This window comes from Leptodactylus fuscus, chromosome 5 (assembly GCF_031893055.1).
Source record: "Leptodactylus fuscus isolate aLepFus1 chromosome 5, aLepFus1.hap2, whole genome shotgun sequence".
Lineage (NCBI taxonomy): Eukaryota > Metazoa > Chordata > Amphibia > Anura > Leptodactylidae > Leptodactylus > Leptodactylus fuscus.
In genome coordinates this window covers 83,617,540-83,635,063 of record NC_134269.1, presented here as the reverse complement: position 1 = coordinate 83,635,063, position 17,524 = coordinate 83,617,540, and the positions used below count along the sequence as shown (strand labels likewise).

Here is a 17,524-nt window from a genome sequence, read left to right as displayed (position 1 = left end):
ACCGGCACTTCTTTGCAAATCATTCCCCTCTAAATGAACATAGTTCATACTCACCTCAGCCCGAAGTGTAACCCATGTCTACACTGATGCATACCATACTACTACCATACAGCACCCCTTACTGCATGCATCTATAAATACACATCTCCTACACTACCCATATTATATCATGAAGACTACACTACCTATACCTGGTCCATGCGGGCTACTGAATGTACTCCATTATTCAGGTTTCACAATACATGAACCTGCAACCATTCACCTATGGAATGGGAATGGGAGAGAGGTAGATCAGGTTCTCCATGTTTATGAAAGACCGATAGTGAAACAAGTGCGCATGCGCTGATAGTTTGTTTGTTTTTTCATCTTTGGTGTGGCAGGAAAGCAGTATGAGGAACCGGTACAGTTACCAAAGGTAGGGATTGTTTTATGGATACGTTATGTGTGGAAATAGTGATTAAGATTTATTCTACTGTATGACAATTACACATGGCGTATATAATGCAGTGCCAGTGATTGCATAGAGATATGTGATCTTTGGGTAATATAGTTTTTGATATCCCTTGGTCATTGTACACATATGTAAATAAAGAGTTGTGATTATTCTATATATCAGATGCAAAGAATATTAGATAAGATAAGATAAGATCCTTTAATAGTCCCACATTGGGGAAATTTCAGCGTGTTACAGCAGCATAGTAATACAGATACAGGATAATACAGAGTAATATATTACAGACGTAGACACAGATAAGCTGAGAAGAGAAGATATACTAGGAGTCCATGGCAGCTAAGGAAATAAAACAGAAGAGAAAGAGGAAGACCTCATGGTCATCGTCATAATCATTTAGTTCTCTGTGCGGAGTGATCTTCGTTTGGTCTGATGTAGATTATACAGCCTGGTCGCGGTTGGAAGGAAGGACCTGCGATAGCGCTCCTTCTCACACTTGGGGTGGAGCAGACGGTCGCTTACAGTGCTGCCAAGTCCCATCAGGGTCCCATACATGGGGTGGGATTTGTTCTCCCGCATGGAGGTCACCACAGACAGTATCCTTCTGTCACCCACCACCTGTACTGGGTCCAAGGGGCTCCCCAGGACAGAGCTGGCCTTTCTGATCAGCCTGTCAAGTCTATTTCTGTCCCTGGTTGATATACTGCTTCCCCAGCAGGCCACACCGAAAAAGATGGCTGAGGCAACCACAGAGTTGAAGAAGGCCCTAAGAAGTGTCCCCCGGACTCCGAAGGCCCTCAGCCTCCTGAGCAGGTAGAGTCTGCTGTGGCCCTTTCTGTGCAGCGCCTCCAGGTGATCAGCCCAGTCTAGTTTATTGTTGAGGAGCACGCCCAGGTACTTATAGGTCCTGACTATCTCAATACATGTTCCTTGGATCTCCACCGGGGTCGGAGCACCTCTCCGTTTACTAAAGTCCACCACCATCTCCTTGGTCTTCCCAGCATTAATCCTGAGCTGGTTCTGCTGGCACCATTCAACAAAATCCCGGTTTAAGTCTCTGTATTCCCTATCGTCGCCTTTCGCCGAGTTGTGCCTGAAGTCAGCAGTGTACAGTGTGAAGAGGAATGGGGCAAGAACTGTACCTTGTGGTGCCCCCGTACTACAGATCACAGTGTCAGACACACAGTCCTGGGCTCTCACATACTGAGGGCGATTTGTCAGGTAGACTAGGATCCAGTTGGACAGGTGATGGTCCACACCACCAAGGTTCAGCTTCTCCCTCAGTAGCCCTGGCTGAATGGTGTTGAAAGCACTAGAGAAATCAAAGAACATTATTCTCACAGTGTTCCCGGGTTTCTCCAGGTGAGAGAGAGCTCTATGAAGAAGGTGGATGATGGCATCATCTACCTCAATGCCTGGCCGGTAGGCAAACTGGAGGGGGTCCAGAGCGGAGCTCACTAGGGGGCGTAGGTGTGTCAGGACCAGTCTCTCTAGGACCTTCATCAGGTGTGATGTCAGTGCTACAGGTCGGTAGTCATTGTAGCCCATCGGGTTGGGTTTCTTTGGGACTGGTACCACGCAGGATGTTTTCCACAGTTGAGGTACTACTCCCAGCTTCAGGCTCATATTGTACATGTGCGTTATAATACCACACAGCTGGTCACTGCACATTTTAAGAACTCTTGCGCTTATACCATCAGGTCCCCCCGCTTTGTTCGCTCTAATATTCTTCATTTCCTTACACACCTGAGACTCCTGCAGGATCAGATAGTCAGATTGCAGTTGACCGCAGTTCGGTGGGGGTTGGGTCTTGGTGTGTGAGGGGAGGGCGGTTGGCTGACATGCTGGTGGAGGGAGCATTTGCTTGGAGTCGAAACTATTGAAGAATAGATTAAGCTCGTTAAGCCACTTCCTGTCCCCTACTGTTTGGTGCCCTGTCTTTTCCTTGTGTCCTGAAATTGCCTTAAGGCTGTCCCACACCTCAGAGATTCTACCCTCCCCCTCTGTAGCTCCATCTTCCGCCTGTAGTTGGCTTTCCCTTCTCTGATCAATTGTCTTAGCTGTTTCTCAACCGCCCCCATGCCATTTTTGTCCCCAGACCTAAAAATTCTCTTTTTTTCCTTGAGGAGAGTTTTAATCTCAGAGTTGATCCAAGGTTTGTTATTGGAGAAACACCTCACCTTTCTAGTTGGTACCGTGCTGTCCACACAGAAATTAATGTAGTCCGTTATGCAGTGTGTGAGTCCCTCAATGTCCTCTGGAAATGAGTCTTGAAACACTTCCCATAAAGTTATATCGATGTAATTGAATTTTTTAAACATGTTGAAGAGTTGCCATTGAATGGAATCGGCCAATTTTGTTGTGGTGTAATATATGTTATGCTATGTTATTGCAAGTGAGTCATGTTTTTATTGATTTTATATTGGTTGTATGTACAGGGCAGTGTGTTATATGTCACATGTTATGGTGTTGTTGGGTTTATTTCCCCCTTCTGTGTTCAATCAACAGACCAACAAGTGTGATTGTACTAATGATTGAGGTGATTCTTCCAGTGGTTGCATACATAAGGGGGAAATCACTAAGCTAGAGTTAGGCTATGATTAAGGTTTTGTAAACCGAAACGCGTCAGCCGAACTATGGCTCAGTTACTTGCATGAATATTGGGCAAGTTTTTATGAATTGCTTTAATAAAAGCTAAGTTTTATTCCATCTAACTGGCTGGATTCCGAACTTTTCTTTTGGACCGTTGTATTTTCGTTTCTGGCCGTGGAAACGAGGGATCCATGCTGGACTATACCGGGATCGGAGTAGTTTATACGAATAATCTTCAGGACGGGCTGAGTATTTTTCCACATTCCCCCCTTTTTTCCTATTTTTGTGGACTGTGCATAATATGAAGATCCTTGGCCCTAATGCAAAATCTGTACCAGGCCCCTCAATTATAATGTGTCACTTCTAGTACTATTTTCCTCCTTGTGAGAAGTGACACCTTACTGGTCCTCTAAGGCTCCTGGGCCTGGGTGTGACTTCACCCTGTTCAATCCACTCAAGTAACAACCCAAAGAGCAACATTCTCATGCTGGCCATCTCTACCCAAGACTTGCCAATGGGAGATCGCCCTGTAATTATCACCATGTTATTCTTCTTTGTTGTTACAATATTGTACAATGCTTTCCTCTGATAGCTTGTGACAACTTATGTTCCATACAGTATACAGTTATTTTACATAGTCTTTGATACTATTTATTTATGGTCTCATTATATATTAATTTAATGAAAAAATATCCGGAAAATGTTGGCTTGGTGGAAAGTAAACAAAAGTAATAAAATATAATACAGAACATAACGCTTGATTTGTCACGTGACATACACTTTAGGCACCTGCTGGTCTCTACTGACTTAATAAAGACCGTCTGTCCTTTGTTTTGTTGGATAAAATAGTATTACATGCAGAGAAATGTGGTTTTATTAGCTCCATACTTTAACAACCTATGAATATCTTTCATTACCACGTCATTGAGTTCCATTCTGCTTTTCATTTCTGAATATCAAGGAGATTACTTCACGTTATATTAATGGGAACAAGATGCCTTTCAATTACCGATTGCCATGGTCGCTAAATGTTTCCCTGTACTGTTATAATGGATTCAGTCTTTGACAGTAGTTTAAAGATTAGAAATAAAGATGTCTGACTTTCAGGATATGCATTTTCTAAATCTCTTTATAAACTACTTTATTGCTGTACTTTCTTTAAATTACATCATCTTCTAAGCACATGCGGGAGATATAACACTAGTGCTAAGGAAAAAATGGCAACCAATCAGGTTGGTGCTTTGACTTTACCCAGTTTTGAAAAATCTTCACTATGTAAAAAGTTAGAAGTTGCCCTTAAGAACCAGTGAAGTCACCAATTCTTTTTACAGTGTGGCTCTCATATACTGTGACACTGTACTGTGGTCAGTATTCATCGGTATTATCTGTAATGTCCATCATCAGTACTGTGTATTGTGTACTGTGTGTGTAAACAAAACGAGAAAGTGTCATTTGTGAAGCCTCTTATCAGCTCTGTATTATCATTGTCAAGATTCACTCTTATATCACAGGTCAGGATCAGGCCAGTTATCAAGAATTACAATATCTTAGAAATGGTCGCTCTCTGTCATTAGCCCATGTAAAGGTGCCATCAATGAGCCAAAAAACAAGCAAATGCTTGTTTGTCATGTGATTGCTTCTTTTATGCAGTCCCATCATTAGTTGGCAACACATACTTCATTTAAATAGGAAAATGTGTTGTAAACAAACACAAACTGTATAGAGATAGGAAGATAAATGATTTGTTTGTACACATAGATCGCTGTATGTACATGAAATTATTGATCCAACAATTATTCTTCCTTGTTTTATACGAAAGGAAATAAAGGCATACAGACAAATCAAAAGACCTTTGTTATTTAGCCCTTTAATGCTAGTGGGGCACTGTTGTGTCCATATCCCCCTAAATTGTCATTTATCCTACTTAAAGAGAAGGTCCCTCTGAACTGCTTGAACCTTACATATATCTGGAACTAATGTCAGTCATGAGTAAAATACATGGAGGTGAAAGCAACCTTTTATCTGAAAATTTAGGGGGATTTGGAAACTGTTCCCCACTTCAGCTGGAGAATATCGGTCTTATTACTGATTTATGCCCCCATTCCCTTCTGGTTAATGAAGCCCGTGATCAATTGGTAACACAGGTTCAGTAAAAGTCTAGGAATAGTATAGCTACATGCAATAAACACACTTTTTTCAGGGTCCAAGTGTAACTAGATCATTCACCATGTCTAATCATGATTATTTCATTTCAATGAGAATCATAAAATCAATTGTAACTAAAAGAACAATAAAAACAGTATATCATGTTTATTTATTATATTTATTTATTTATTTTTATATGTAAGCCCACAATAAAATGTAGCCAGGACAATTACTATACTTCTATTCACAAATTACTTCTTATATGTTATGACACTTCACTGTATTATATGGTAAATCTCATCTACAGCTTTTTATTTCATAGTTAATAGTTAAAATGCTTGTGAACATCTCATCTACACTCTATTATGGGGTATTCTTCACTTTGTAGATGAGCTTATCATCTGTCTGCCTGTTGCTTACAGTACCTCGTAGGTCATGCTGGCTATCCACTTGGTTTATTAGCATATTACTGTATTTGGTTTACATGTCCCTGGGTATACTGTACCAAAAAGCATTTAACTAATTGTAGTAGGTTGTAAAACATACACTATTTATATATACTACAAGGTTCAAAAAGGTAAGATTCGCTATAATTCACATACAACAGTTAGTACCTAAAATGTAAAGCTTGTTACAGCTGAAGCCCCACGTTGCAAAAACGCTGAGTTTTAAAGTACCGTACCTACAAAGTATATTACAGAAAAAAATCTGCAGTGGAAAAGCTGTGTTATTGAAATTCGCATCATGTCAATTATACCTCAGAAATGCTGGTGTTTTCCGTATAGGTATAATAAGGGCAGAAATTCCAAATTCGAAATGAAAACCAGTGTTTTTATGCTGTGCTTCACTACATGAGGCCTTAGCTTAGTTTTCTGGACCCATATTGACTTTTCATACTGATGACCTATCCTGTGAGTAGGTTATCCGTATGTGATCAGTGGGGGTCCTACACATATTAGCTGTTGCAGCTTCCAGGTGCAGAAAGCTGTTAGTGGAAAGGTAGCTCATGTAGCAGTATTCCTTTTCACGTAATATTCCCTGGAAGCATCGCTATGCAGTGGACAGGGCTGCTACACTGCTTTTATTACATGTATAGGAGCAGTTCTGCATGTGCTCCCCATCCAGTAGTAGCTTCTGACACCCAGAGGATGTGGCAGCAGCAGAATTGTGCAGGGTCCAGGTGGATAGGTCATCAGTATGAAAAATCAATTTGAGACCATAAAGCCAGATTAAATAGTGGTGTAAGCAAGCTGCTAAAAATCCTTTTTCCAGCATTCTCATTATAAAACAAGAATTGACAATAAGAATGAGTAGGCCATGAAGAATAATAGTACTGAGCTAACTCCACTTTTTATTAAGATTATTCCAATATGTAAAATGTTAACATAAGGTTCAAATCTAAACTTTTATTTCATTTTCTTAATTTTTTTTTGTTTTATTGTATTATTTTCTTATGCAGTCTTTTTTAATGACCAGTTTGTTGGATGAGATAAAGCTACTAGCAGTTTACATAGAGAGACAGTAAGTTATAAAAACTGGCAATGAGAACTGATCATAGAGACTGTCTAGCCACTTACATTTGTACAGATACATCACAAACTAAACTGTAGCCAAAAACACGTTAGACAAAGATATTTGATTATTCACATTATCTGGATGAGGTTAAAGGGTTTGGTTTCAAAGTTAAATGTAGGAAGCAAGTAATTGTATTTCTGGACTGCATGGTTGACTTTTACTAGAGTCTAAGTATATTCCGGTAGTAAGGGCACATCCTTACTGTCTCCTTTCTTACTGTATATAGTTTATGAGAGTGTTTGATGTGCAACATATTTTCCCTTTGGTTTGGCCATAACTCATATATTTTGCTACTTCAGTAGTATTCTACTGTATACCAGTGACTTTAATGAAAACTGATTAATAATTGAATAAAAATGATAATTTCTTTAAAGGGGCTCTATCATTGGGAAAATTCATTTTTAACTATTCCACACCTACCTTTTGTATGTGACCACCTTTGTAGTCACAGCAGGACACCCTTCACCCCTTCTCAGCAAACAGCCATAGCAGGACTCCTGTTCAGCTTTAGGTTGTCACATCAAGTACTGATTTGCTCTAAATGTTCTCATCTCCTGCAAACTCTAGTAAAGTGCCCTCTACTTGGAGAAGCCATACTACTGGCCTTCCTGCATTGCTGTCTACTATCGGAGACTGAGAGGAACCCCATGTTTTAGTATATATCTTTCTGTGAGGGCTTATGCCAAGAAAGATAAGTTTAATGCCATTGCTGTCAGTAGCAAAAACAGCAGGTCTGACTAGGTTTTGTATAGCCCAGGGCTAGTATGAAGAAGTAAGCTGACATTACTGTTACCTATTAAAGCTATGACTTATGACACAGACAGTTTAGACTTCTCCAGTCATAATGTGACTTAAATAAAAAGCCATTTATTCAGAGTTGCAAGATAGATTGGATTATCAGTGTGTAGTGGAAGAATTTATGGAATATTTTTACCATGAGGGCTCATAATCCAAACCATGTTATAGTTCTGTTCAACATGTTTGTAATAAGATAATATAATATGACATGCATAGGCTTCTCTACTTATTAAGAATAAAATGGTGCCTTGTTTAATTGGATATTGTATGAATAAGATCATATGAAGACAGATGATACATAAAAAATATATATATATAATATATATATATATATATATATATATATATAATTACATTATATATATATATATATATATATATATATATATATATATATATATATAAAATGTAATTTTTTATTTTTTTTTTACTAATCTGAGATTTTGCGACCTCCCCTATGGGGCCATTACAGATGTTAGTTTGCACCTTACAGTGACATCCATTCATTATGGTAAGGTGTGGGTCTTGAAGCATGCAGTAGACAGGAATAGCACCATCATTTTGTTTCCCCAGGGTTCACATAAACCTGCAGACAGCCCTATATAGCTTTGCTTGCTAATTGATTTGTCTTCAATTTCCATTCCAATCTCTGTAAAGAATTTTTGGACTTGAAACAGGTGGTCCATGTACAGTATTATGGTGTAAGGGTGGGTAAGTTCAAATGGCAATGTACATCTTTTGGAAAATGAACAATACTGTGCTTTCATCTGCTCCACAGCTGTCTGCTCTCCATAGAATAGTAAACATAAGTCCAGTTTTGCTTAGCAAACTTGTCGTTGGCACACAGCTGAACCTTGTTGGCTGCCAAGATAAAAATAAACATTACAAAAATGCTCTGGTTTTCCCCATTCAACCAGAGATCCATTGTTAGTACGCTGAAGAAATAAGCCAGTAATCTACAATATTGGATTTTTTCTTATGGTTGTTGTAATGGAACAGTTAGAAAAACTTCTCTAAATCTAGAAATCAGAAGATTATTGCCAAATATTATAGCCTGAAGAATATGCCAAAATGGTTTAATCTCTTTTCCTAATATGGATGCCAATGTTACCACTGACGTAATGTACATACTTCTCTCTCACTGTAGATGAAAGTATAAAGCCTTTTCCACGGAGAGTCTTTCTAATATTATTTTTCTACTATTGATTGAATCATGAAACCAGATATTTGGATGATGGGAGAAACCAACTGTATGCCACTAGGAGAATTTAGCCTAAGGCCTACTTAACTTTTCGAAAAACTTTTCAGGATAATTTGTAATGTGTGTACATAAGGACTAACAATATTTTTGGACATTTTATGAATTTTATTTTGCATTTTAGCAATTTCCTCGTCTGTATTTTCGTTTCGTTTCCTTAGACTACATATAGAGAAAACACTATTTTGTGTTCTAACTCTTTCATACATTCAGAAATATCGTGATGGGCATTACCGTATTTTTCGGACTATAAGACGCACCTAGGTTTTAGAGGAGGAAAATAGGGAAAAAAAATTTTGAAGCAAAAACTGGTAAAATATTTAATATATGGGAGTTGTAGTTTTGCAACAGCTGCAAGGCCACATTGACAGGTGACCCTGCAGCTGTACGGGGATGTATAGGGCGTTTTTTTTGTGGGGCCAGCTGTACTTTTTAGTTATACCATTTTGGGGGATATCTATTGCTTAGATCACCTTGTATTGAAAAAAAAAAAACAGGAGGTGATTTAGAACTTTTATTTATTTTGTATTTTTAAAGCTTTTTTTTTTTTTTTACTATTTTATTCCCCCCCGGGGGCTTGAACCTGCGGTCACTTGATCGCAAGTCCCATAGACGGCAATACAACTGTATTGCCGTCTATGGGACATTCTGTCTATTAGTATTACGGCTGGTCATAGAGACCAGCCGCAATACTAATATATAGCAATGACAGGCCTGGGAGCCTCATTAGTCTCCCGGCTGTCACCCGAACAGGTCGGCTCCTGCGATATCGCCGCGCAGGAGCCGGCCTGCAACGTCACAGGTACGGGGCCGGTGGGGACCGGCCCCGGGGGAGAAGAGGCCACCGATACTGACCCAGCATCCGCTGTACTAGAGAGGCGGATGCCGGGGAGGGATAGACGCCGGGGCCTGAGACATCGCTACGATCCTCTGCCCTGCATGAAGCCAGCAGGGCAGAGGAGCGCAGCGATGTCTCAGGCCCCGGCACCTGTAATGGCGTCTATCACTTGCCGGCTTCCGCCTCTCTATTACAGCGGATGCCAGGCGCCACCTTCAGACTATAAGACGCACCCTTCTTTTCCCCCAAAATTTTGGTGGAAAAAAAGTGCGTCTTATAGTCCGAAAAATACGGTATATAGAAGTACTGAGCAGTAGTAATGTAAATAAAACACTTGGTGACATACAAAGTGCCTCCTTCTGCTTATACTTTTATCTATCTCATAGATAAATTTTGCTTGCAGCTATGTAGCAGCTGACATGGCAGTGGAGGTGGCTCGTATGCTTTGCAAGTCTAAGCCCCCACATAGCAAAAAGCGCTGCAGGAAAAACTGTGGGGGAAATACATCGCATTTTTTTCCCTGCATCATTTTTCCTCTGCATGTACATGTAAGGGCCCCTTCACACGGAGTTTATACGTGTATTCTGTATATGCGCTGTATATTCCGTACATTTTACTCGTGTAAAAATACATGTGTAAAATGTATTTAGCCATTGAGTTCATTGGCTTTTCCATATAACGCTCGTCTTTTTGCACGTTTTACGTACATGCCATTGAACTCAATGGCTAACTACATTTTACATGTGTATTTTTACATGTGTAAAATGTACAGAATACACAGAGCGTAAACTCTGTGTGAAGGGGCCCTAAAACACCAGCTCTTTCTTAGATATAATAGACATGCTGCAATTTACGTGACAGTCTTTGAAATTGCAGCATTTCCACTGTGGGTTCTTTTCTGCAATGTATGGAAGGGATTAGCCACTTTGCAGGTACTGTAAAATGCTGCAGAAAAAACTCTACGTTTACACTATGTGGGACTCTGGCTTAATAGTGACATCGCTAACGTCCATGCAAGCACTGTGCAACACACATTATACATGTTTTGAATGGTGGCCCGAAAAAGGGTGAAGAAGCCTCAACTTCAATATTGTCATAAGTGTTGGCCCAAGTATGCAAATAAAAGTATGAAAAGTGGACAGTAGAAGATTGGAAACCGGGTGACTTGGAGCGATGAGACGAAAGTAAATAGACTGGGCTCTGATGGGCACAAATGGGTTTGGAAGAAAACAAGAGGGCTAACAGATTCAGAAGTTGAAGGAACTATTAAGTTTGGTGGAGGAAGCCTGATGATATGGAGTTGTTTCATAGCCAAAGGCCTTGGATGCTTGACCAGGACTGATGGTGATCTCACTGCTGAGCTATATGTGAGTATCCTACAAGATGATTTAATTCATACACCTGAAGTACTATGGGTATGAAAAGGGCTACATAGTATTTCAGCAGGACAACGACCCAAAGCATATGTTGCGATTAGCAAAGAAATGGTTCAAGGACAATAAATTAGGCATGCTGGATTGGCCCTCATTCCCTAGACCTCAACCCAATTGAGCACTTGTCGGTAGAGTTGAAGAAAAAGCTGTATTTGTACCCAAGTGAGTCGACCAGAATGTACCCACATTGGGAACGTGTAGAAGAGACCTGGGATCAGATTTTCGTCAAGACATGCTTGAATCTAATCGAGTACATGCCCAGAGGGCAGTGTTGAAAGCCAAAGGTAGACTTTCAAAATGCTAGCAACATAATAAAAATTATATTTAGATTTTTAGGAGCAAAATAGTAACAATGTAGTCACATGACAAGAATCTGCATAGCTAATCATGTGCTAAATAGTTGCAACTCAAATTCATGTATGACATAGCCATGATGATTGTCTTTAAAATGATGGCAGGGGTAAACGGAAAAAAGGGGTAGAAAATGCTAAATTGAAACAGTCAATTTTTATTAAATATACAAAACACAATAACAAGTTAAAAAGGGTGACAATACCACATCTACCAGCAGTAGGTGTGGGGGATAAATCCAGCAAAATGAATATAAATAGGGTAATTATTGTTCCCAGTATTTGAAATAAATGGATTTGTACAAAATCAAGTTGTAAGCTTATAGTAATCGCCCAAATGTAAGGGTGATACAAACCCAGGAACCTATCAAGGTATATATGAAATTTCAACATCAATGACCTTCATACATCTCTGACACAATTCACACAGTGAACTAGTAAGTGCATGTCAGTTAATAGAAATGGAGACGTAATGTTACAGAGAAAGCCTATCCAGGTGAATACACTTCATGTTATAAATAGGTAGTGCACATGTCAATGAGGTGGAGGTAGTAGGTATAACATGCTAAGAAATATATAAACAACAAGCAATAGGTAACTGAGGTCAGAGGTATAACATACCCATGGATAAATTGTGAAGATTGTTGCTGGTTTAGCCCACACACCAGGCAAAAGCAGTAGGTGTGGGGGATAAATCCAGTAAAATGAGAGTAAAAATAAGGTAGTTATTGTTCCCAGTGTTTGGAGTAAATAGATATGTACAAAAGCAGGTTATAAGCTTATAGGGTACTATTCCGTTATCGGGCCAGCAGCAGCGCAGTTCAGCAGCAGCTTTCGGGACAGCAGTTCAGCAGCGGGAATTACAATGACATCCGAGGACTGCTGGCCCGATGCTTGTGCCCAGTAACCAGTACATCGATGACCCCCCTCCCCCATCCTTCTCCTCCTGCCAGTGCTGCCCCCCAGCTCTCCTTACATCTTCCCCGTACCCTCTCCCCGCCACACGACTAGGCCTCACCTCAGCGCTAGTACCGAGACCGAAAGGAAAGACACCGGGGCTCAATCCAGGCCCTGACAAGAAACACGCCGACTATAGGAACGGTGAGCTACAGCGAGCCGGAGGGACAAACTTTCTGCAGCGTCCGGCGGCTATCTAGTAGCATTCATTGCTCAAGATTTACGGTGAGGCCTATTACAGGGAGAGGGTACGGGGCAGATGTAAGAAGAGCTGGGGGGCAGCACTGGAAGGAAGAGGAGGATGAGGGCATCGATCGATGTACTGCCTACTACACACAAGCACGGCCTCTATCATCGGGCCAGCATCGGCTTAGTCATGTGGCGGGGAGAGGGTACGGGGTAGATGTAAGGAGAGCTGGGGGGCAGCACTGGAAGGAGGAGGAGATGGAGGGGGGGTCATTGATGTACTGGCTACTGGGCACAAGCATCGGGCCAGCAGTCCTCGGATGTCATTGTAATTCCCGCTGCTGAACTGAACTGCTGTCCCGAAAGCTGGTGCTGAAATGCGCTGCTGCTGGCCCGATAACGGAATAGTACCGCTTATAGTAATTGCCCAAATGTAAGGGTGATATAAACCCAGGAACCTATCAAAGTATATTAGAAATTTCAACATCAATGGCCTTCATGCATCTCTGACACAATTCACACAGTGAACTAGTAAGTGCATGTCAGTTAATACAAATGGAGACATAATGTTGCAAAGAAAGCCTATCCAGGTGAATACACTTCATGTTATAAGTAGGTAGTGCACATGTCAGTGAGGTGGAGGTAGTAGTTATAACATGCTAGGTAAAAGTATAGACAAAAAACAATAGGTAACTGAGGTCACAAGTATAACATACCCATAGATGAATTGTAAAAATATTTGCTGGTTTAGCCCACACACCAGGCCCCAACGCACGTTTCGGCTATGAGTCTTCTTCCCTACTGCTTTTGCCTGGTGTGTGGGCTAAACCAGCAACAATCTTCACAATTTATCCATGGGTATGTTATACCTCTGACCTCAGTTACCTATTGCTTGTTGTTTATATATTTCTTAGCATGTTATACCTACTACCTCCACCTCATTGACATGTGCACTACCTATTTATAACATGAAGTGTATTCACCTGGATAGGCTTTCTCTGTAACATTACGTCTCCATTTGTATTAACTGACATGCACTTACTAGTTCACTGTGTGAATTGTGTCAGAGATGTATGAAGGTCATTGATGTTGAAATTTCATATATACCTTGATAGGTTCCTGGGTTTGTATCACCCTTACATTTGGGTGATTACTATAAGCTTACAACTTGATTTTGTACAAATCCATTTATTTCAAATACTGGGAACAATAATTACCCTATTTATATTCATTTTGCTGGATTTATCCCCCACACCTACTGCTTTTGCCTGGTGTGTGGGCTAAACCAGCAAGAATCTTCAGGAACAAACATCCAAACTCACAAACATCCAAACACACAAACTTTCACACTTATAATATTAGTAGGATTTAGTGACCAAAAAAGTTAATTTAACTTTCTGGGGGCAATACATTGATCATTTGTTCAGTGCTATACACTATATACTGTAAGTATTAGATTATATTGGAATGTCAAATACTATACTATACATTATATACATTTGTATGGGTTGTCCAGTCAGAGCAAAAGTTAGTTTAATGTGTTTTAGATTAAAATTGATTAAACTTACTAATATACTATTGTTACAAAAGTTGTCTTGTCATCATCCCTGGTACATTATGAGCCATAATGTGTTTGTATATTAGAATAGTGTAATTGCCATTGGATACATACCATTGTAGTTTCTGAGAAAACTAATACATGAAGGAATATTTCTGTCCTGCCATATTAATGCCCATACTTATATATCAACGTATGAATATTGTACTGAAATGTTACATACAATATATAATTACTCTGCTCAGGTATAATACACATATAATATATACTTACTCTGCTCAGTTATAATACACATACAATATATACATACTCTGCTCAGTTATAATACAGATACAATATATACCGTATTTTTCGGACTATAAGACGCACTTTTTTTCCCCAAAATTTTTGGGGAAAAGAAGGGTGCGTCTTATAGTCTGAAGGTGGCGCCTGGCATCCGCTGTAATAGAGAGGCGGAAGCCGGCAAGTGATAGACGCCATTACAGGTGCCGGGGCCTGAGACATCGCTGCGCTCCTCTGCCCTGCATGAAGCCAGCAGCGGCAGGGGCTCCTCCGTGCCCCCGCCGCTGGCTTCATGCAGGGCAGAGGATCATAGCGATGTCTCAGGCCCCGGCGTCTATCCCTTCCCGGCATCCGCCTCTCTAGTACAGCGGATGCCGGGTCAGTATCCGTGGCCCCTTCTCCCCCGGGGCCGGTCCCCACCGGCCCCGTACCTGTAAAGTTGCAGGCCGGCTCCTGCGCAGCGATATCGCAGGAGCCGACCTGTTCGGGTGACAGCCGGGAGCCTAATGAGGCTCCCGGGTCTGTCACTGCTATATATTAGTATTGCGGCTGGGTCTATGACCAACCGTAATACTAATAGACAGAATGTCCCATAGACGGCAATACAGTTGTATTGCCGTCTATGGGACTTGCGATCAAGTGACCGCAGGTTCAAGCCCCCGGGGGGGGAATAAAATAGTAAAAAAAAAAAAAAAAAAAAAAAAAAAAAGCTTAAAAAATATATGAAATAAATAAAAGTTCTAAATCACCTCCTGTTTTTTTTTTTTCAATACAAGGTGATCTAAGCAATAGATATCCCCCAAAATGGTATAACTAAAAAGTACAGCTGGCCCCGCAAAAAAAACGCTCTATACATCCCCGTACAGCTGCAGGGTCACCTGTCAATGTGGCCTTGCAGCTGTTGCAAAACTACAACTCCCATATATTAAATATTTTACCAGTTTTTGCTTCAAAATTTTTTTTCCCTATTTTCCTCCTCTAAAACCTAGGTGCGTTTTATGCTCTCCGCCGCGAAACCGTTTTTTTTCAAGCATTGTTTGCCACAGAGTACTGCATGTCCGACTCTGTGTCCGGATTATAAAACCCGGTTTCGCGGCGGAGAGCCTAAAACGCTCACCGCCGCTCACGGCCGGACAGCTTTCTCACCCATTCAAATGAATGGTTGAGAGAGACTCCTGCAGGTTTCCGTCTCCTGCCTCTGTTTTAGGCAGGAAACGGAAACCTGAAGTACGGAGTGCCGGCGCAGATGTGAACGAGCCCTTACTCTACTCAGTTATAATACACATACAATATATACTCTGCTAAGTTGTAATACACATATAATATATACTTACTCTGCTCAGGTATAATACACATATAATATAAACTTACTCTGCTCAGTTATAATACATATACAATATATACATACTAAGCTCAGTTATAATACACATATAACATATACATACTATGCTCAGATATAATACACATATAATATACATATACTTCCTATGCTCAGTTGTAATACACATATAATATATACTTACTCTGCTCAGTTATAATACACATACAATATATACTCTGCTCAGTTATACACATACTATATACATACTCTGGTCAGTTATAATCATGCATTGCTCAGATGCGAAGCTTTTGCTTCTCTGCTCATAGAGACATGCTGGAGTCTCTGTTCCCTTTTTGTTCACCAAGAATAACTGTGGATTATATAATTTCCATCTGTAAAGTCCTTGTTTCCATATTCCCGGGACATCAATATTTAGTTGTTTGAATAGAGGAAAGTTTTGTACATTCTTAGCACACATTATTTTATTGGTGCAAATACCTGGCTAGTATTTACAATGATTGGTAAAATGTAATGTTCATCCATTAGATTTACTGAAAAATCATGAAAATTGTTCCAATTTTTGACCCTCTGCGAATTAAGTGTCCAACATTTCCAGTTTTTCACCGGTAGTAATTAAACTGGAGAAAGCTCCCAGCTCTCATTCTGAAGTCAATAAAGAGCTTTTTATTACACAACGTTATTGCCGAGGGCCCCAGTGAGTAGATAAAAGACTAAGGTTGCACTCATCACAATGCCTAACCGAGATGATTAATCCAATGACATTTCATCTCACAGCCCAGAGCCACATAGCTTTTACAGTGTTTTCATATGTAAAATCCATTATCCACATTAAAAGGAGCATGGTGCACAAGGGCTGATCTTTATGTAGAAGAACCCCATTGCCCCTTTTCTTTTACTGGAAAGTAATAAATCAGTATTTTCTTATGTTTTATTCTTATAAAGAGAATGTACTTAGAAAAGCCTTTTAAAAATGCACAATAACAGAGCTGATAGAAGAAAAGTTATAAGAAGTTTGTGTGGATTTAGAAGGCGTATTTATCTGTTTAACAACAATTATATAACTGGCTGCAGTGTAAACAGTGAATTATTTGTCTAGTATTGCAATTCTTTCAAAGTGTTAAAATTAGAGCAGTGACCACCAAAATGATTTGCCAGAATTCCATCTTATTTGCAGGGACTTTAAAACGCGTTTACACCACATGGGGCCCCGACCTTACTGTGTCTTCCATCTATTATTTCTGCAAAAACCATTTAAAATTGCACTACCAACAGTGAACTAGTGCACCAAAATGTATTGTGCTTCTTAATACAGGTACATACCTGCAGATCCAGTATATATTTGCTGGTGTTAATGTACAGCCATCTGAACCGGTTTGTTTTTCTTCCAGATAATGTAATGACATTACTTTATGTGCTTTGTGTAGTGAATTGTTGACATGCGGAAGTAGTATTTCATGCTTTCTGGATAACTCTGCACTTGACTAATTTCTGTGAATTGAATATACTACATATGTGTTTATTTTTGTTTTAGGTTGGAATCTTTTGCTATTATCAATAGATCAAGGCCACTATCATCCTTCAGGAAACTCGTTCACGCTTCAGCGACTCTTCATTTCCTAGGAACATGGTTGACAGTTTGATTGTATCTTTACGGTAAGTTGTTCATCATTATTGCTACGGACCTGTGATCCTTAAAGTTCAGTGTAATTCACAATACATGACTTTGGGTGTAGGTAACATATCACATTTCCCTCCCAAA

The 17,524-nt window shown here is 40.0% G+C and overlaps 1 protein-coding gene across 1 annotated transcript in view; it reads left to right on the top strand.

Moving 5' to 3' along the window:
• THSD4 (thrombospondin type 1 domain containing 4) overlaps nt 1-17,524 on the top strand; it is a 539,554-nt gene that overhangs the window by 39,595 nt on the left and 482,435 nt on the right. Inside the window, exon 2 of the mRNA XM_075273577.1 lies at nt 17,297-17,418. Within this exon, the coding sequence (XP_075129678.1) occupies nt 17,390-17,418 (29 nt within the window). The 5' untranslated portion in view covers nt 17,297-17,389. The remainder of the gene's footprint in view (nt 1-17,296; nt 17,419-17,524) is intronic.